At 36.9% G+C, this 22,017-nt stretch overlaps 2 protein-coding genes across 3 annotated transcripts in view; one reads left to right on the top strand and one right to left on the bottom strand.

Moving 5' to 3' along the window:
- Positions 1 to 6,556, top strand: part of LOC117665207 (uncharacterized) — a 70,929-nt gene extending 64,373 nt beyond the window's left edge. The window contains exons 42-49 of the mRNA XM_087880391.1: positions 599 to 700; positions 2,010 to 2,053; positions 2,444 to 2,566; positions 2,662 to 2,757; positions 3,909 to 4,025; positions 4,986 to 5,034; positions 5,653 to 5,764; positions 6,076 to 6,556. Coding sequence (XP_087736517.1) covers positions 599 to 700; positions 2,010 to 2,053; positions 2,444 to 2,566; positions 2,662 to 2,757; positions 3,909 to 4,025; positions 4,986 to 5,034; positions 5,653 to 5,764; positions 6,076 to 6,232 — 800 coding nt within the window. The 3' untranslated portion in view covers positions 6,233 to 6,556. The remainder of the gene's footprint in view (positions 1 to 598; positions 701 to 2,009; positions 2,054 to 2,443; positions 2,567 to 2,661; positions 2,758 to 3,908; positions 4,026 to 4,985; positions 5,035 to 5,652; positions 5,765 to 6,075) is intronic.
- An 11,130-nt stretch (positions 6,557 to 17,686) lies between these two features.
- The window catches only part of TOLLIP (toll interacting protein), a 41,881-nt gene continuing 37,550 nt past the window's right edge, over positions 17,687 to 22,017 (bottom strand). For both annotated transcript variants that reach the window (XM_034416846.3, XM_034416847.3), the window contains one exon: positions 17,687 to 21,500. In XM_034416846.3, the coding sequence (XP_034272737.1) occupies positions 21,286 to 21,500 (215 nt within the window). In that variant the 3' untranslated portion in view covers positions 17,687 to 21,285. The remainder of the gene's footprint in view (positions 21,501 to 22,017) is intronic.

Raw genomic sequence — 22,017 nt, 5'->3', positions numbered from 1 at the left:
TCTGAGTTTGAAAGAAGAGCGGGGAGGCATTGTTATGCCTAGAAAACACAGGCATTTCAACTTTCTGCCACCACTTATCTTTGTAGTATCATGATGAACAATGATCCAAAGCTATTCCAATTCCTAGAAACAGAAACAAGAGAAGTAATAATTGAGTCTTAAAATGTTAATATTAAGTATGTTTCCATTAGAGAAAAAGTAGACCACCTATCACTTTTTAGAGAGAAAAGGTTGAGAGAGAGAAAGAGCATCTAACAGGGATAGCAAATGAACACTCAAAAGAGAACTAAATTACCAATCCACATATTTGATATATATGAGAGATAGCAATCTTTGGAGGTTCAAACACCCTGTATTCTTCACACACTAGCATCATATGCTTCCGATAGAGATTTTAGACAGAAAACTAGACATCTGGAAATGTTCTTTTCCTCATTTCCTAGAGGATCAAGGTTATGTGCACCCAATATGATAGGATCTACTTGTTCTGATATCACATAAGAATTATAGATGAGATGGCCATCATCACACAAAGCCAGGCAAGTCCAAGTGTTTGGGGCCTCGTTCAGTTCTTTCTTCTTTTTGATCTTTTCCACAGTATGCAACACCACTACGTGCTCCAAGGTAAAGAAGACTTGTAAACCTGGATATCATGTAGCCTCAGTCTCTTATGATAAGTGCTGTGCCGACATTAAATGTGGTAAGTTCAAACTCTAAGATAAATGGACTATATAGTCTAAGGGGAAAACAGCCATAACCAGGGGAATTGTAGATGAGATGAAACAACATGAGAACATGTAGGATGGATGTATTCCTAACTTTGGTTTCTATTTGTATTTTACTGTATCTCATAACAAACTTTAATTTAAAAAATGGGAATTTAGGGTAGCTATAGAAGTCATTATCTAAGCATAAGAGAAGCTGTTTTGTGCTGTTTTGTGTTTTGTGAAGTTGTATTGAAATAGCATCCCCTATTTTAATATTTTACCTAATCTAATTATTAATAACAAGTCTGATAAAACTGTGAAATCCCCATTCAAATGTTCATTCTGCAATAAAGATTGACATTTCATATTCACATATTGACTGAATTTGGGGGGGGGTCTAAGAGGGTGGCTGGCTGCTGTAAGCTTTTTGGAGGAAAGCAATATAAAAGTCATAAATAAAATGAAATAAAAGTAACTTTGTATATAAAGTATTTAGCTATCTTCTTACTATTAGTTATACCTGGCTAATTAAATAGTATTAAATAGTCAACGTGGGAAGTTCAGACTGACCCAGGAGCTGTTGATACAGTTCTACAGAGGAATTATTGAGTCTGTCGTTTGTACTTCTATAACTGTCTGATTTGGTACAGCAACTAAACAGGCAGGTACAAAAGATACTTAGGACCGCAGAAAAAACAACTGCAACCAGCCTGCCTTCCATTGAGGACCTATATGTTGTACAAGCCAGAAAGAGGGCTGCAAAACAGAGTCCTCACATCCTGGGCATAAACTGTTTCAACTCCTTCCTTTGTGCCGTTTCACTATAGGGCATTGCATGCCAAAACAACTAGACATAAGAACAGTTTTTCCCCTTGTATCATCACTCTGCTGAACACTAATCCTCACATTATTTCTGATGTCTACACACGCACATGTTGTGTGGCTGTATTATCTTCTTCTTCTTCTTCTTCTTCTTCTTCTTCTTCTTCTTCTTCTTCTTCTTCTTCTTCTTCTTCTTCTTCTTCTTCTTCTTCTTCTTCTTCTTCTTCTTCTTCTTCTTCTTCTTCTTCTTCTCTATCCCCTCTTATTGGTATCATTATTATGATGATGATTATTATTACTCTGTTGCTTGGCATGTACACTGAGACCTTCTGCATTGGAGACAAATTCCTGTGTCTAATCACACTTGGCCAAATAAAATATTCTAATTCTAATTCTACTATTCTAATTATTAAATTCTTTTTTTTTAATCAATCTGTTTTCACATTATACTATAAATAATTGGTTTCTTTCTGTTTTCAGAACCAAATGAACATGACTGTTTGGTTAATGGATCAGTTTATAAGGTAAATAAACTAATATTTATTATTCATGTATGTGAATAAAACTGTTTTCTACATTTTCAATTATAAATCAGAAGTTTAGCATGAAGATCCAAACTGTACTCTGCATTTCACCGTCCCTGTCAGGGAAAGGGTTCATTGGCTTGAGCTCTAGGGAATGCAAACAAGAAGAGATATCTGTGAGGGGGACCCCAAATATCAAGATGGTATTTGTGATGGCACAGTCAAAGCCTTTTAAGTCTATAAAGGAGAGTCTATTTAGAAAGTCTATTTGTAGCTTAGTGTTGAAATGAGGATATATATATAGATCATTACTGTAACTAAACCAAACTCAAATGCTGTCTTTACCCTTATGAGAATTATACTGAATTGTATTCTATATTTTGTTCCCAGTCTGGAATGACCGTTCCTGGTAAACCCTGTGAAATATGCACCTGTACTTCTGTTACGGACCCTGCTACCAAGAGAAATGTTGTGGAATGTAAGCCAGTTACCTGCAACACAGATTGTCCCATGGTAAAAACAAGTCTTTCCTGCCTAAATGTAGCTTAACAGGATTTTTACAGGAGGCTATCTCTCCATCAGTATTAATTCCTACTGTCTGTTAACAGGGTCATGAGTACCAAGTAAAACCTGGCGAATGTTGTGGAAACTGCATCCAAGTGGCTTGCATCGTCATCATTAATGGCACTGATGAGATACTGGAGGTAGGATCTTATCATTTGTACTGGGCACAAGTGAAATAATAGGGTATTCCTGCGCTTTTGCTAACTAATCTGAACTCCTTGTCAAGTTGTAAGACTGCATTGTAATGTCTACTTTCTTCATAGCACTGGCAGATGAGAACTAAAGTATCCAAATACCATAAGATGTTAAAATGTGAATAGAACTCAGCATGCTTCCCTCCTAATATATTGGACTATACTTCATTATCCCCAATCTACAAAACCGGTAGCAATTGATAGGATAGGAAAACTGAAATAAACTGAAAACAGGTAGTCCCCGATATATGACCACAATTGGAATCGGAACTTCCATTGCTAATCGATGTGGCCATTAGGCAAAACATCATGTGACTGTACCACTTAGCAAGAGCAGTTCCAACAGTCCAGGTTGCGATCATCAGGCCAGGCCAGTGCTATTGATAAGCAAGGACTTCACATTTCTCCTGCTCTGCCGTGCTTGCCTTCACTTCTGCCTTATCTTCTCTCCCATTTCTGCTCTTTTGGGTACGCTGCATTATGCCACATACCCCTGCTGCTCCCCAGTGCCACAGCCCACAGCTGACCTTTGCTGTCTTCTTATCTCCTGCTGGTGGCCCTGAATCCAAGCGCTGGACAAGGGTGCAGTTCTGAGATGCAGTGAGAGCAGTGCATCTACCAAAGGGAATTTGTCAGGCCCAGTCAGGAAGAAGGCAGCAGGATGCAAGGCAAAGAGACAGTGGTGGCTTCTTGAGAGAAAGGATTATGTGGGAGGTGTCGTTTGGCGAGGTGGGAGAAGAAAGAGGAAGAAAAAATTGGTGGAGAAAGAGGGTGGACGGTGCAGTGCACACTCTGCAGCCCATGTTACACTGCTAGAAAACCAGCCATTCACAAAAGCATCTAGGCACTGCCACATGTGCTGCCAGTGCTAGGATATCTAAACAGCCAGGCTCCTCTTGAACAGCACCTGAGGCCATACTGGGTGGGGAATTCTGGAAGTTGAAGTCTCTACTGTACATCTTAAAGTTCCTGAGGTGGAGAAACACTGATCTAGATGTATCAAGAACTTTGGTTCATAATTTTCTATTGTAAAGTTTACAATTAAAATAACAATCCTCTCTCATACTCTCTCTTTCTCCTAATTTACAAAAAAACAGCCTGAGCAGATAAAAACGGATAACTGTAAACAGTACAAATGTGAACCAAGGAACAATACGCTAGTTTTGGTTGAGACTAAAGAAACATGCCCCTTCTTTGATCCAGACTGCAGTCCTGTAAGTTTTCTATCGATTTTTAATTCTTTTTTTTTTCATTTATGGTCTACATTTGTTGAATATAATTAATGTTTTTTTTTTAAAAAAAACTCAAACCAAAGATCTGTATCAAATACTCATGATCAACATCCATCATTCAAGATTGAGATTAATGTTATTGGTTATTCTTTCTAATGTTTTTTATTCATAAACATTGAATAACTAACAGTTGCCTCCTATACAATAAAGTTGTGGATCAATTTATTTGTTTAGCAAGAAGAAATGGTGGTGACTAAAACTAGGAGTGTGTCCCATCCCTCATCATCCAGCTCACAATACATTCAGAATGAAAATATTCATATATTCAGTATGAAAATGTTTTTTTAAAAACTTGTATGTATATTTGGATGAGCAGTTATCACACTTCCCGCATTTAGAAACTCAGAGGTAACAATTTGTATTTCTTTAAGTATCAACCTTATCCACATTATAATCTGGATTATTTTCTGGAATCCCTATTATTTTCTGGCAGAAGAGTAGAGGTCACACATTTGGATGAATTGAATTGAAACTGTTGGGTTTTCCTCATTCTTATCACTAGTGAACTATAGTGTTCTTTAGGTTTTTTTTTTTTTACAGAATGTGGTGTTCCTCAATGAAAAATCATAAAATGCTTCTATTAGTAAAAGTGTATCTATTCACTGAAATCATTGTTCTTTTAAAGAGATAAAGAAATAATGCATTTTACCACTTCATAAGCAGTAATCTATTAATAAGCAATAACTCATAATCAATTCGTAACTTGCTGGTTTTGATTCTCCTTTTTGGAAACATTGAATAACGATAGATTGAAGCATTTTGTTATATAGGTAGTTGTTACGTTATTAGGCAATTAAAAACCCCTACTAGAAATATCTTTTAATGCACATCAAGATGTGATATTGATTAAAATAATAACACAAACTTTCGTTGTTGTCAAAGGATCAAATTGAATTGACTCACAATGGCTGCTGCAAGATATGCAAAGAGAGTAAGTAAACAACAATTTAAAAATGCATAATTCCTAAGGTCTTTATTAAGTACATTTGATCAGTATTACCTCTAGCTCTTCATTTAAATTTATGAATCAAAATGTTGAAGAGGACAGGCCAAAAACTGAATCTTCTGCATCATTAGAGATAAATTGTCTCCTGAGATTCCTAAAACATTTTTTTTTCAATTTCTTTTTGCTTATATCTTTCATGTCATGGACTCTTTTCCATCAGGTCAGCAAAACCTAGTCTGTTTATGACATACATCTTGCACACTTAAGTAATACTCCAGTGTTATTAATTATTGAATTCCTGAGAGTGAAAAATGAAGGCTTTGTGTGCTTGTGTAACATTCATCATTATTAGTATTGCTGTTGAGCAGATGGCAACATCTGGCATACCTTATCTGGACTAAAAAGCTAAGTGGGAAAATAGATGATTAACACGTGAATGGGCAGCCACTAGGGAATTCCAAAATTGTAGGAGAGATTGAGAAGATCAAAAAATAACTTGGAAGGAAACAAATAGTAGATTATTTCATTAATCAGCAACTACAACAGTGAATATGAAGACTAAGTGAAAAGTAAAACATTTCCTTTTTACCTTTCATTTTTTAGTACCAAACTGCAAGCCATACAAGAATCAAACTCTTATCCGTGAAAATGAATGTGTATCTCCTGAAACTGTTGAATTGACTTACTGTGAAGGAACTTGTTCAAGCTCTTCAGTGTAAGTGACAAAGAGGCCTATCCTACTCTTAACTATTCATTCCTCTACTGGGTAATGTGATATTCGTAAAATATCAGCTTCATTTGCTTTTGGAGACAAGAGCTCCTTTCAATTTGCTGGTTGGTTATGTTGGATTGTTTTGATGATTGGGTGGCTATGTGCATTTTTAATCATTCTGACCAACTATTTGTTGGAGTTTTTAAACTCTATGGTAACCCCCAAGACCTATTTGAGATGGACAATGTAAAAAAGCATGTAATAAGTTACATTTTACCAAAAGTATCTTAATTTTTTTTTCTCCACCCGGACAGGTATTCCCAAAAGGAAAAGGCATTTCAGCATAAATGTAATTGTTGCCAAGAATTCAAGAGCCATAAAAAAGAAGTAACCTTAACATGTCTGAATGGCACAACCATCATTTATGACTATTTATATGTGGATGAGTGTAAGTGCAAAAATGCATGCTAGTTCGAAGCCTCAACCAGCTAGGAGATTTTTTTTTAATTTTTCTTAATCCAAGACAAATTCAACAATCACTTGTCAGAAATCAGTCATCATTCAGTGCTACTTTGGATCTCTTCCTGTGTCCTTGAATCATATATGTTTCTGTTGGCCAGTTGCTTAATCAAATTAATCTCCTTTTTCATGTAAAAAAAACAATTACATTCATTCTGGCAAACTGCATTCTCATTGGAAGGTTTTTCTCTTTGGAAAATCTTCCAAGTAATCCTAACATAATGATAGAAATGTATAACATTGTAATGTAGAAAATTAAATTCTTATATGTCCATGCTTCTCTTGCTTTGCTGATTTTTTTTTGGGGGGGGAGGGCAGGGGTTACAAGTCTTTAAACAACATAACATAATCTGCTGGCATAAACCTCTGTATAGCACCAATGCAGATACTAAACTTACTTTCCCATTTAATTCTGCTTTTTTGAGATTAATAAACAATACTTGAACAAGTTCAGCTGGTATAACTATTATTTTCATTCATCCAGCTGCTGGCATTCATTAAAGTCAAACTATCACACTGTGATAACTTACTGTTTAATTATATAAAAAGAGTAGGACAGTCCTTCGCAACTAGTAACCTTTAGAAGGAATTACATAATTATGATTAATAACCTGCAAAATAAAAACATAGCACAAACAATCCAATGTAACATGAACAGTGTAATGGTCATATAAAATGTAAAAAATAAGATTAAAAAAAACTGAGAAAGAGAAAAATTGAATGTAATACAATCAACAAGATAAAACCTAAGATAAGTAGAAATACAATTACATAAAAATGCAATAATATCAAAGAGTAAAGAAAGATTTCTTAATGTCATCATGATAAAATAGGGAAAGGTTATGGCTTTGTATGAAAATCACTGCAAATAGAAACTGTGGGCAATGGTAGTATTTCAGGTTCATTCTCACCACAAACACAGGGTCCATCAGCCAAAGGGGGCCATATAGTACCGTAGAATATTTGTAGCTCAGGACTGTGGGGTTTTTGGTGTTCTCTGAGTTGTGGACACTTTAGACTTATATACCACTCCACAGTGCTTTGCAGCATTCTCTCTGAGTGGTTTACAAATGTCAGCACATTGCCCCATATCATGACCTTGCTTGCCACAGTTGTTAAATAAATCACTGCAATTGTTAAGTTAGTAACACAGTTGTTAGTGAATCTGGCTTCCCCATTGATTTTGCTTGTCAAAAGGGGAATCACATGACCCCAGGACTACAGCTGTAATAAATAGGAGTCAGTTGCCATGCATCCAAATTTTGATCACATGACCATGGCGAAGATGCAATGATTGTAAGGCTGAAAAACGGTCATGTCACTTTTTTCAGTGCCATTGTAACTTTCAACGGTAACTAAATGAACTATTGTAAGTTGAGGATTACCTGTATAAACATTTTCCAGGTTGCAACCACCACTGAAGGATAACTATAGCATCCAAATTCATCTACTGTGTAGTGTCAAAGATTATTTGATGGATTTCAGCTTTATTTCTCTTTAAATCTAGGGGTAGCAAAGAGTAGATAGAAAGGCCACAATAATCACTGAATTGAATGAATAGTCAGCTAAGATTTTTTTTTTCTTTCCACCTTGATGAAAAGCCATGAAAAACCATTAATGAGACCAGGGGAACTTTGGAAAACAGGAATTTAAGCCAACAAGATAATTGGCTGTATGAACCTTTTCTCCCAATGGAATCATGTCAGTTTTCATTAAAGCATATGAAACACAGGTGAATGCAAAAGAGCACATGTAACAATCTATCTTGAGCAATTTCAGGGATTTTGAATCATTGTAGGCACATAACTCTGCATGATACAGCATTTGGGGTAGAGATATGGCAAATTAAATCTGTTTAAAAAGCTTGATGTTGGCAGGTAGGCATCTGCTCCTTTAGAATGAAAAAAACAAACAAATAGGATTGCCTTGACACTATTATTAGCTTTGGCAGAAATACAATCGTTTGTGCCAAGCTCCAGAGGCCTGAAAAAATATGTCAAAGCTGGAGCTCCTTCAAATTTTGATGTTACTCAATTTACCTTTGATGTTTGTGATAAGAAGAAACCCAAGAAAACCACAATGGTGATCATAGAGTGATTGATTGTAAGCCCTCACTTCTTACACAGTTCTGCTAAAGCCAGGCAACTTCTCTCAAAGCCCACTGAAAAAGTGACTGCATCAGCAGCAAACAGCAGTGTTGGCAGATGCCCATCACTGAGTTTAATGGATGGGGCCCCTTTTTGATTAAAGTAAATACCACTGAATTCACAGACATATTAAACAATAGGAGAGCTAGAAAAGAATCCAATTTTATTGCTTGAGGGTTAAAAGCAAAGTAACTATGCCTTCCCCCCACCCTAAGGATTACACCGAACCTTAAAATTCTTTACAAACTATGGAAATCCATAGATTCTTTTCCCCCCCTTAAAACCTAAAATCTTTTCCTTCCATCTAATACTCTTTTATTCTCTAATGCATACATTTCACTTATTGTTGCCTCTGTGTGTTCATCTTGTTAAAAGTAGCGACATCTATTTTATTAGAACTTACTATATGGCCAATGTCAACTGTCTCTTTCCAGTGTGGCCATAATTAATAGATTTGGTTGTATTTTCAAGCAAATCTTGTAATTGTCATCCAGTTTTGACCAAATGCGAAGGTCATATGTTCGGTTCTTAATAGATGAAGCAGTGAACAAAGCTTCAAATTTGAAACTGAATGGCCAAGTTGATAAATGTTGTTTTCCAAACTGCTGCTCAAATCAAACCTGGTGATTAGCACACACTTCTTCCTGAAAACATTCTGAAACAGCCACCAACAAAATTGAAATCACCCATTATCCGATGTGTATGGAAACAAATTCTTATCTGTCTGTCCTCCGCAATCCCTTTCACAAGGTTACAAAATGTCCATGATTTTGTAAAGGCCATAGCAACAAAAGATGCTGTGTTCTGAATCCATGCTGAAAGGCTTTTTTTCATAGAAATACAGGCACAATGCAACATTGCAATCCAGATGTTTGTTCACAACTCATTCGTTATACTGCATTAAGATCCCCTGATTTTCCAGCTGGTCTGATGATTGTGTCTGGTGAGAGGCGGTCACAGCATTACAAGGCTTCAATTTAAGAATTCTTCCATCTTGAATTTAGCAAGCCAGTTATTTTTTTCCTTCAACAGAAAGTAGGTAGTTAGGTTTGCTTGCTGAGCTAACTGATAAATATGTATGGTTCTTCCTTGCCTCAAAAAGCCATCAAAAAGATATTGAAAATGTATTTGAGAATACCTGTATTAAGAGAAAGTTTAAAAAAAATGAAGTACCAGTTTAAAGAAAAACTCTGTATGTTAAAGAGGATGAAAAAAGGGTGAAAGAAAGGTTTTTTCCCCCTTTTTTTTCAATAAGGTCAAAGAATTTGAAAGCATACAATACATTTTGTAAATAAAAATGGTGACAATTCACAAAGATTACTAAATACACATTATTTCCATAGCAAGGAAGATAAAGCAGGAATAATTAAATTGATTATTTTATTCAAAGAGGAAAATATGTTCTTATTTGGATATCACTTCTGGAATTTGTGCTTGTGGGGAAAAAAATGAAACTTTGACCTTGGTTTTGTTGATTAGAAAGATTTGGTGTTATAGGAATGGCTAGTTATAGATTAATGTGTAAAAGCAAAAAGTTGAGGTTGAAGTGTGTTTATCGTGTATTGTGCTAACAAGAGTTGGAATGCCCCCTTTTCTTTCTTTTTCCCATTCCCCTTTTTCCCCTCACACACCCCTTTTCCATGCTCCCTTTCCCTCCCTTAATTTCCTATTTTTTTTCTTGTTTGTATTTTATATAATAAAAATAAAAATGATAAAAAAGACATCCATCCTTATCATATAAGGCTATGTCCTGACTAAAATCTGAGTGCAGTATAAATGGTACTGTTTTTACTTCAGTAAAACATACCATAGAGAACAGGTAGCTAGCACATTTTGACTGATTTTGAACACATTCCTACATTTTCAGATCCTTTTCAGCAAACAGTTCTAAAAGCCATTAACAAAAATATTTCAGGCATAACTCAAGCTGCCTCCTGGAGGCTTCGATTTTTGGCAGAAGGTTAATGAGAATCATTTCGATAACAAGGATACTGAATTTCTTGACAGCAGAAAATCTGATCTTCTTTGGATGAACAGTATAAATGAACTACTGTAGATAAGAGAAATAGGGTAACCTAAGTACCAAGGTTACTAAATTTCCTTCCAGTCGAAGCTCTCTTCAACAGTCAATCATTCACTCAGCAAAATGCGCTAAAGACCTTCAGTCTTAAATAGCTAACATTTTGCTCAAAGCCTTAAATAGACAGCTTAAGTCATGTTTCCCAAACTGATGATGTACGAATGGCATCAACTTTCATAACCCCCAAAGATGCCACTCTAAAAAGCCCGCCTTAGGCATGAGGTTTGGCAAATTTCTGCCATGTCAAAATTCACAAATTTGAAAGGAATGAGTACAACTCCAACTCGTTAACTTGTTTCTCTTCTTGAGCTAGCTATTCACATTTACACAATATGCACATGGCACATGAATGTCATTTACAACTGCTTCCTGCAATTGGTCATTTATTTAAACTAAATTTTACTTAGAACAGTGTCTTAAACACTGAGAAAAAAACAAGAATATTATCAGTAGAGTTGTAGGCAGCTGGCTTTACCAAAAGTGCAGAAGGGATTAAAAGCCTATTTCCTGTGTCTAAGGTTAATTGGAACAAAATTCAGAAGCATAGTCAGTCTAACTGAACATTTTCTCATTAAAACCCAGAGGTGCTGTATCTGCAGATAGAAAAGACTGCTTCTGTTTGAAAGTTCTTCTGCAAGTCATTTCTCCCTGAAATGTAGAACTGCTTATTTTGGAACAAGGTCCATCTTTGGGAGCATAGTGGCAGGGAAGAAGGGCAATTGTCATTTCTCACTCCATTCCAATTTCTGTTGAGTCTAGTGGCTGAAATTGGTTGCTTAAAGTAAATAGCTCATCCACCCTTCCTAAAGTAGAGTCTGTACAGGAGGAAGCTCTTCAATTTTCAGTTGTTTGCAAAGCTGGTCCGTCCAGTCGCTGTTCATAGCTGTTCCATCTTCTTCCCTGTCAGGGTGTTTAATCTAGCCAACACAGAATATAATTCTGCTACCTGCTCACAATAGAGAAGCGGCTGGAGCAAATAAAAGAAAATGAAAACACCGAGTTTGTGTCATCAAGCAGAGTGATTGCCCACTGATCAAATAAGAAAAAAAAATGGCAAATGAAAAAACACTGAACAGGAGGGACAAAGTCCAATACGGTTTTGTTGCCAGTTTGAAAAAAATAAGCAGACAAGCCAAATAAAGCAGTTTTAAAGCCATTCCGTCACTTTTCCAAGATCCTTGAAACAAGATCTGTATGGGTAATCTTGGACTTACAACCATAGATGGGTCCAGAATTTCTGAACCTAAGCAAGACAGTTGTTAGTTTTGATTTTTTTTTTTTTGCCATAGTTGTTAAGTGAATCACTGCAATTGTTAAATGAAACATGCAGTAATTAAGTAAATCTGGCTTCCCCATTGACTTTGCTTGTCAGAAGCCAGCTGGGAAGGTTATAACTTCTGATCACATGACCCCAAGATACTACAACCATCCTAAATGGCTTCTGATGGTGAGATGGACAGCATATACCTTTAACAATCTAAATAAATACATGCCAGTTGCCAAGTGCCTGAATTTCAATCATGTGACCATGGGACGGTTGCAACAGTCATAAGCATATAAACTACTTTTTCAGTGCAGTTATAATTTCAAATGGTCAGTAAATGAATGGTTGTAAATTGAGGACTACTTGTGCCAGGGTTTTCAAATGGAAATCATCACTGAGTAAGGCACAAGGACTAATTCATTAGCACTGAAGTCCTTTGATAAGAATCCCAGGCTGGCTTATTGTATGAGCCATGGTTGCATAATGGTTAGAGTGCAGTACTGCAGGCTGCTTCTGCTGACAGCCGGCTTCCTGCAATTTGGCAGATCGAATCTCACCAGGCTCAAAGTTGACTCAGCCTTCCACCCTTCCGAGGTAGGTAAAATGAGGACCCAGATTGTTGGGGAGGGCTGTAAAGCACTATGAAGTGGTATATAAGTCTAAGTGCTATTGCTATCTCTGGTCTTTCTGCCTTCTAGCCCAGTAGTGGCCACAAAGAGGACCAGTTAGAGCAAAGGTCTTCAAACTTGGCAACTTTAAGACTTGTGGACTTCAACTCCCAGAATTCTCCAGCCAGCATACCTGGCTGGAGAATTCTGGGAGTTGAAGTCCACAAGTCTTAAAGTTGCCAAGTTTGGGGATCCTTGAGTTAGAGAGACAGATCATGGAGATCTAGGCAGCTGCTAAGAGCTGAAACCATCTTAATGGCACTTAATCATCATAGTTATCACCGGATAACTACAGGAAAAGTTTGGAAGATATTTCTGCCATAAGAGGCATTTCACAACACTGACTGGAAAGACACAAAAGCTTCTGCACTCGTAATATTCAGTTTTCTTATTTTGAATCTATAGCCACCGGCACGAAAATGTCAAGCATTCAGATTTTCAGAAAAATGTACTTCCCTTTGTAGCATACGACCGTTGTGTCAGCTTTTGTTCACCCAGGGAACCACTGAAACACACAATTGGACAAGGAGTGCTGAAACTTTGCACAGAACTGTGAATGCCATTCGTCCTTTATGAAAAGCTGCAGTTGCAGAGTTTCTATCCTTGATAATTTTAGAATCTGTAATGGCCTTTGAAATATCCTCTCCTCTAAATCCTTACTCATCATGGGTGCTTATGCCTTTTCTCCATTGAAGAAAACATTTACTGTAAAATTAGTAATTATGACTAACAGATGGCTCCTTATCTTGGCCCAGGGAAGGTAACAAAGCCATTTGCATTTTATTGCAATTAATCAGTGCTGACATACTATCATGTTTCCTACTGGATACACTTCAGGCTTGATTAGAGCAAAACATACTGCTTGGGGAGATAGTGCGTGTAGAGATGGAAAAATAATTTTCCATCTCTACACTGAGCTTCTAATCACCATGGAAGCTCTCAAGGGTTCTTCACGTTATAATGTGGCATGGAAGATTTCATAGATATTTCACCCCTTCAGCTACATTGTTGAATTACCAAGTGTAATTAGTGCCATCAAATACGTACATTCCTATAGAAATACTGACAACAGGAGCTATTTATCCCAGTGCAATCCAATCCATGATTTCCTTTACTGCTGCTTATGTTGATTTTTCAAAAAATAATAATAGTATTTTGAATGCGAACTATTCACAACTGGAGATTTGAGATGCCAATTTACCCCTAAAATGTGCTGCTTTCTATATTATTTTTTAAAATACACAGGCAGTTATTAGTAGCACTTTTGCTGGAAGGGGTTGTTCTCATTGGTATATTAGTTTTAAAAGTATTCTTATCATTTCATATCCTCCAAAACGCCTACATTAAATAGCATTAAAATGAAAATGATTGACAAAACTCCAGCAACCTCATGAAAATTATCCTTCCAAATTGCTTTAAAAAGCAATGCTATAATCAAACCAACACAGGCATAAGAAGAGTCTTTATGCTGAGCCCGGGGCATCATCTGCTTAAAGTGGTTTCATCCTTACATACAATATCCTTATCTAGTTGTGATGCAATCAATAGTTTCTCCTAACTTTAAGCTGTGCAGAACCCAACACTCATCAAAGTCATGAATGACATAACATACGGAAACTACCATATTTCCTCAAAAATAAGACCAGGTCTTATATTAATTTTTGCTCCAAAAGATACATTAGGGCTTATTAGGTCTTATTTTCTGGGAAATATGGTACTTAATGTACCCGTCTGGCTGATGATCTTAACTGGGGCTTATGTTTGGGGTAGGGCTTCTTTTTGGGAAAATAATGTAATATAAAGAGCTAATGCCTTCACACATCTAAAATGTACAGGTAGTCCTTGATTTACAATTCATTTTGTGACCAAAGTTATAATATTGAAAAATTCAACTTATGACAGTTTTTCAGTTACCACCTTTGCAGCAGCCCCATGATCATGTGATCAAAATTCAGATGCTTGGCAACTGATTCATATTTATGACCATTGCTGTCTCCCAAGGTCATGTGATCACCTTTTGCGAACTCCTGACAAGCAACGTGAATGGGGAAGCCAGATTCACATAATAACCAGATTAATTTATCAGCTTCAGCGATTCCCTTAACAACTCTGGCAAGAAAGGTCGTAAAATGTGGCAAAACTCACTTAACAAATGTCTCACTTAACAACAGGAATTTGTCAAACGGATTGCTCCAGCCACATGAATGGAGTTATAAACCTGCCACCAGCTGACCAATGGATTTATTAAGTTGGAAGTTCAAAACCAGCTTTGAAATAACAATTAACATTGGTTAATGATGACACCCAGCTGTACATCTCCACCCCAGGCCACCCCAACGTTACCCTTGAAGTGATGTCCCGGTGCCTGGAGGCTGTGCGGATCTGGATGGGGAGAAACAGGCTCAAGCTCAACCCTTCCAAGACTGAGTGGCTGTGGTTCCCGGCATCCCGATATAGTCAGTTGACTCCATCCCTGACTATTGGGGGCGAGTCTTTGGCCCCCTCGGAGAGGGCTCGCAATCTGGGAGTCCTCCTGGATACGCAGCTGTCCTTGGAGGAACATCTGAAGGCCAGGGGGACTTTTTGTCAGGTTCGCCTGATCTGCCAGTTGCGACTCTTTCTTGATCGGGATTCCCTGTGCACAGTCACTCACGCCCTCGCCACCTCTCACCTGGACTACTGCAATGGTCTCTACATGGGGCTCCCCTTGAGGGGCACCCGGAGGCTCCAACTGGTCCAGAATGCGGCCGCGCAGGTAGTTACGGGAGCTGCATGGCACTCCCATACAACACCTCTCCTGCGTGAGCTGCACTGGCTCTCAGTGGTCTTCCGGGTGCGCTTCAAGGTGTTGGTTATCACCTTTAAAACGCTCCATGGCATAGGACCTAGATATCTTCGAGACCGCCTGCTGCTACCAACGGCCTCCCATCGACCTGCGAGCTCCCAGAGAGGGCCTCCTCGGGGTGCCATCAGCCAAACAATGTAGGCTGGTGGCCCCCAGGGGGAGGGCCTTCTCTGTGGGGACACCTACCCTCTGGAACCAGCTGCCCCCAGAGATAAGGAGAATCCAAGACCTCGGTGCCTTCCACCATGCCGTTAAAACTTTCTTTTTTCAGCAAGCCGGGCTGGCCTAACACTTTTTTTAAAATGTTTTTAATTGTTTTGTCATTGCTTTTAATTATGGGGCCAAATATATATATAAATTTATATACAATTAAAATACAATTAAAAAGATATATATATATATATATATATATATATATATATCTTTTTAATTGTATTTTAATTAAAATACAATTAAAAAGATATATATATATATGTGTATATATATATATATATATATATATATATATATATATATATATATATATATATATATATATATATATATATATATATATATATATATATATATATATATATATATATATATATATCTTTTTAATTGTATTTTAATGTTTGTGGTTTATGTTTTTACTTTGGCTGTACACCGCCCTGAGTCCTCAGGGAGAAGGGCGGTATATAAATTTGATATAAAATAAAATAAATAAATAAAAAACATCTGATCATAGCAATACTTTATTCATGTAATAAGCATGTGTAGTTTTTGTATTTGGTTATTAGTGGAATGGAGATAAGAGCATAACATGGGGACTTCACTCTCGTTCATTCCTTTGGGATCCCAGATTAGCTTCCTTGGTTGTATTGAAGAAATTGTGTCTCACCATGAGTCACAAACAGAATACTTTACTGACTTCATTTGTTGAGGCAGCACTGGATGACTAACAGATGCATCTTTTATTTATGTTGCATTTCTACTGTCCTGAGATTTATCAAGTTATTGCATCGGGCACATAGATTGCTGTGATAAATAGAAAAATAATAATAATAATAATGCCTCTTTCTCAGTCCTCTCCAACCAGACACAGAGAAGAGTCTCTGCTGCAGCTGCAGTGCCTGAAAAGGAAATGAGGAGATTGTGCAACTACCTCTTGTAGGATGTGCAGAAATGGCTTGCTTCATGCAAAACTTTATAAAGCATTAAGACAACTCCCAAATGAAGCTCTGTGCCTGGATATCTCTGTGGTGGAGAAAGTGTTGTCAAACACTCAAATATACCAGGAGTCTTAAGCAATACAATTTAACACAGGCAAATATGTGGCGTGGCGTGGCGTGGCGTGGCGTGGCGTGGCGTGGCGTGGCGTGGCATAGCATAGCATAGCATAGCATAGCATAGCATAGTATAGAATAGAATAGAACAGAATAGAACAGAACAGAACAGAACAGAATGGCCAAGTGTGATTGGACACATAAGAAATTTGTGTCCGGTGCATAGGTTCTCAGTGTACATAAAAGCAACAAAGTGATAAATCGTAAGACCATAAGATACAACCAACAAAGCAATAGTAATGGGTAATAGGATACCAAGAGGTAATATGAAAGATGAGAAGAATAATAGTAATACAGGCCTACTACAAGGTTAGATATCCTTAGGCCTAAATCAGTGCTGTGGGAATTAGGTGTTTAACAGAGTGATGTCTTGGGGGGGAAACTGTCTTTGTGTCTAGTTGTTTTGACTTGCAATGCCCTATAGCAGATCTACAAGGGGTGGTTGCATAATCTCCTCAACTCCGTTTCAGTCACTGCAGCAGCAGCAGAGACCCTTCTCTGTGTCTGACTGGAGAAGGCTGAGAAAGAGACCATTTTATTATTTCTCTACTCATTTTTGTACTTTTTGTTAAGGGGATAAAAAGTGTATAACAAGATATACAACTGAATAACCTTAGTGTTATTAGTGAATAACCATTTTTTAAAAAAGAAATTGGCAACATTTGCTGAAGTAAAAGGTTTTCAGTAAAGTTTGCACTTGCTTTCACAGCTATACTGAAAGAGCTACTATTCCTGCCATACTACTTGCAAAAAACTGCAATATGAATTAACTGAAAATCAACTCAAATCTAGATTTATTTGACTCAAGGACACCACTCCAGTCCTTGAAGGTTACTGATTTTAAATGGATTTGTTCCATCCTTCAAAGAATACATCCCTTCATTCTTGGAGATATTCCATTACACACAAACAAATGAATAATTAGTCAAGGAAGCTTTAGGACTTTAGATATTCCATATTTGAATACAAACTGCTAATGCTTTATGAAGACTGTTTATATCTTACTGAATACAGATAGCCTCAGCAGCTGTCATGGATTGAAGCAACATGCCTCCCATAAAAGACCATGGCCATAAATGATTTGATATACATTTATTAAATTAGATAGAATGGGAAATAAGTTGTATAATGCAAACAGCTGAATATGAATAAGAGTAATAAAGAAATGTTTTCAGAATTACAGCAAAACACCCTCAGTACAGCATTACAGGTCAGCCAACACAGGCAATAATATCTAGAAAGGGAAACGCCTAGAATCATCAGCACGTAGTCAGACAGAATTGAACAAAAGGTGGCAAGCATCTAGCTAGGCAAAATGTTCCTGAATTTAACTAATCTTGGATTCTTGGTGAGTTTAAAGCTACTGTCAATGCACATCAGACTTTTAACACAGCTTCTGTGCTGTGAAGAAATGCTATGGATTGTGTAACAAACTGTTGTCACAAAGAATATAATGAAAAATGCAAGGAAGAGTTGTATGCTGCCTAGCATTTACTTTAAGTGGTAGATAACCGGTGCATTTCAGCTCTATACCTCAGAAATCTGTATCCCAACTTTGCAACTTTCATTGAAATCCATGGGAAACATTTCCAAATTTGTTTATAGAATCAAAGTACATCCAGGAATGAACAAAAACATGGTTGTAATTGTAACAATGCTTGCATCCTACTCTTTTGAGAATGGACTACTCTGTCATTGGAAAGCTTTTCATCCAGCAGAGCTTCCCAACTGGCTGAATGGCAAAGTGAGAACCAGGGTCTTTGCCGGTTTCCTTCCCCTCAATCTCCAGATCCTTTACCCCTTCCAAATAAGTACTCTGGAAAAATGAGAGGAATTCTTCTAAAAATCCTTCTAAAAATATCCTTGTCAGTGGAAAAAATGCTAATCAGATTTTAGTGAATAGCCCTATTAGCAAGAATATCAAACAACCCACTGGATCTATCTGAATGCGGATTTATTTAATATCAAAAAGAGCAAGAATACAATTCACTGACATTCTCTTTAAAACCTTCCCCATTATCTATCTCTGAGTAAACTCAAACATCTAGAAATAGGTCTAAACTTTCTTTGAATTTTGCAATAGAGTTATGAAGACTCTTCAGAAATCTCTCTGGACGTGCACCGTGCATACATAAAAAAGCAGCAGTCTTCGAGGCTCAATAAATATCCAGAAGCCAACTATCTGTACAGAAATGCATCTCAAAATGCAAACACAAGCCTTTAGAAGGTACATGAAGTAATTGTGCCAAAGCTTCAGCTGAAGCTGTGTCATAGCTTGCCACCTCCTGATCCAAAAAGACACTTCATTCACAAATGAAGCATCACTGAAAAATCTACATAGCCATATTATGCAGCTCACGTTATTCCACTGGGATGGTATATGGTGTATTCCAGATTTTTGGCTCCTTGCTTCTAATTAATAAAATATCTTAAGGGTCTTAGCTAAACAAATTCACAAGAATTCACCAATGTATTACTGATATATGACTGACATTAACTGTAACATTAATCTGACAGTACTGCAAACTATGGCGAAAGAAACACAGCTGATTTTTAGATGGACACATACCTCTTCTGGAGCTTCTGAAAAGCACTTATTTTATGTAAAAAGCAACAGAAGAGGAAATGATTAATTTAGCATTCACAAATACTAATCCATTAAATTTATGAGAGCAAAATAGCTAGAATTTAAACAAAGCAATAAATGGATCTGATAAGGTATTTAAAATTATTTTCTCAATATATTTTAACAATTAAAAAAATAAATATTTTAACTATAGCTAGCTCTGCCAGGAGTTTTATGATGATACAATAAAGCATTTCTAATAGATCTTTTCTATTAGAGAGAAAAAAGCAGGAAATAATGAGGTTTTTCTTCTTTTAAAACAATAAAAATCATGATCACCTTGATGCCTTATTGTCTTCAAACACTTTAGGAAATAAAAAATTGTCTGGCAATTATAGACAGCATTTGAAAATGTTTAAAACAATAAAAAACTCAAATAGCATGTAAAATGTGTCTATTAAAGTGCATTGTTTCACTTTTTCCAACTTTAAACAAATATAAACTTTGTTACCTCCAACAGATCTACAACTCTAATAGAAAATTATTATGTACAGCTTCTGTATTGTACTCTAAATGTGTCATGTCTTCATTTGTGGCAATGAATTTTTTTCATATGTTTCGCCTTTAATAGAATTAAGGTTAAATGGAATCTTATGAAACCTTACAACAGTGAATATTCCACTGAAATGTTATACCTTAAAATCAATCGTCAAAAGGGTAAAAAAAAAGGTGTTTCTTTTCAAACCATTATTGTTTATCACAAGGAAGTATATTACATTGGTAATGCTGAATTTCTACGGTATAACATTCCACTGCTTCAGTTTTATGAGTTTCTCACAAATATAGGAGCAAACAAGCATAAAAACACATCAGGAAGATTTCAGTCCCCTTCTGGCATACATGTAGTCCTCAGGTTACAATAGCAATTGTGCCATTAAACAATATGATCATAAAATGTGACACATGTGATCGCATCACTTAGCAACAGCAATTCCAGCTGCTAAGCAAGGACCTCACATGACCATGATGTGGAAGGAGGCACTGAAATGGCATCCCAAGCAGGCAGGCAAAGGGCAAAAGCTATGGGCAGGCTGGTTGAGTGGGTGGGTGCTACAGAGTGCAGGTTGGCAGGTGCTCTGGGCAGATACTATGGAATGCAGGTGGGTGGGTGCTGTCGGATACGGAGTGTAAGATCTTCATGTGCCCAGGAGAAGAAGTGGTGGCAGCAGAAACGACTTGCAAGAGTAACTTATGATCTCCTACCAGTTTCCTGAGACTTTTCTTGTGAGAAGCTGGTGATGACGTGTCTGCAGAATGCTGCGACGGCCACAACTTCAAGGACCCATCATAGATTCCCCTCATTCAACTGTCATAATTTTGCATGGTTGCTGAAGAAATGCTCGTAACCCAAGAACTACCTGTATGTTTCTGTGTCTTGCAAAACGATGAACTTACTGATTGTAAATTCAGAAGCACAGCAGCGCTTCATGAAGCAAATGAAAAATTATAAATACATTGCATTGATGCCCAATTAGTAGATTGAAAAGTGATCTCTCGTTAGCAAAACTGTGAAAGTTGCAACAAAGCTAGTATCACTATAGTAGGAAGTATTACAAATTGCCTTAATGTTCAAATATCACTAAACAAGCCAAAGGGTGCTGTGTGATCACTTTTTGTCTCACAGGAAGGGATTGCTTGAGAGAAAGATTGCTTTTAATAAAAGCACTTTATAGAACAGCGGTCTCCCTCATCCCTCAACTGATACTCACCCTACTCCCGGACTTCCAAATGCATAATGCATACAAGTGGATGAGGAACTTTGTTGGTTTTGGAAAGCAAACAAATAAAGGGGGAGGGGAATTGGCAGAGGTATTTCAACACTATCTTTCATCAGAAATGTGGACAGGGTAGAAGTAAAAGCTATAAAATGGCTGAGATTTCTGTTAAGGTTATCAGTAAAAACCAATATTCCAATTACCACTCATGACAAAAATAGATCACAGCCTCTCAGATAGGTTGCTTGCTTGGGCATTTTTTTTTTCTAACTAAATTCCTGGCTTGGCAAATCAAAATTAAAGGTAACAACGATGAAGGGCAGTATGAGAATGATCTAAGCCTCTTCTGCCATTTGAAGCAAGGAATTGATAGCAGCATCCTTGTTCCCCCTCTGAGCTTCTAGTACTGAACGGATTACTTCTCTGTCCATGTTGGGGAACATGTCTTGGATAGATTTTAGATCCTCTTCATTACATACATGTTGAGGGTTGACTGCAGGTGGTGGAACTGCCACAGGTACCATGCCTGGATTACAAACAGCAGGCATCCCTGGAAAAAGACAAGAGAATTGAGACTGATTGGAAAATACCAAATCCTAATGAATTTAAATGTGTTGCAGTGTATAAAATCTCCCCTTTAAGAAATTCAGTTAATTCCAGACATATAGATAAAAAGCATTTAAGCAAGTACAATAAAATACCAGATACAATTCTGGATCATTAAGGTTCTATGAAATATGTTGGTGAACATTGGAGGTGATAAGAGTCACAGAATATAATAATCAATGAAAGCTGTTCTCCTAGTACATCATGAAACAAATAACTTCCCATCATCCACAACAATTAACCAAAATCAAATTGGTTTAACTCCCTAACATCTTTATAATAATATATCTTCTTGCTGGTATCCAAACAGTCATTCTGTTTGTTGATCATCAGTAATCTGAAACTCCATTGATTTATATGGTATATAAATGATATTTACAAGACACCTCCTAAAAATGAAGCTAGTACTATAGAACGTTATGTTATGTTATGTTGTTATGTTAAACAAAATAATGTCTTTT

The sequence above is a fragment of the Pantherophis guttatus genome, chromosome 1 (genome assembly GCF_059756535.1).
Source record: "Pantherophis guttatus breed Tessera chromosome 1, ASM5975653v1, whole genome shotgun sequence".
NCBI lineage: Eukaryota > Metazoa > Chordata > Lepidosauria > Squamata > Colubridae > Pantherophis > Pantherophis guttatus.
The sequence above is the reverse complement of the archived record's forward strand: the minus strand, read 5'-3'. Positions and strand labels throughout refer to the sequence as shown.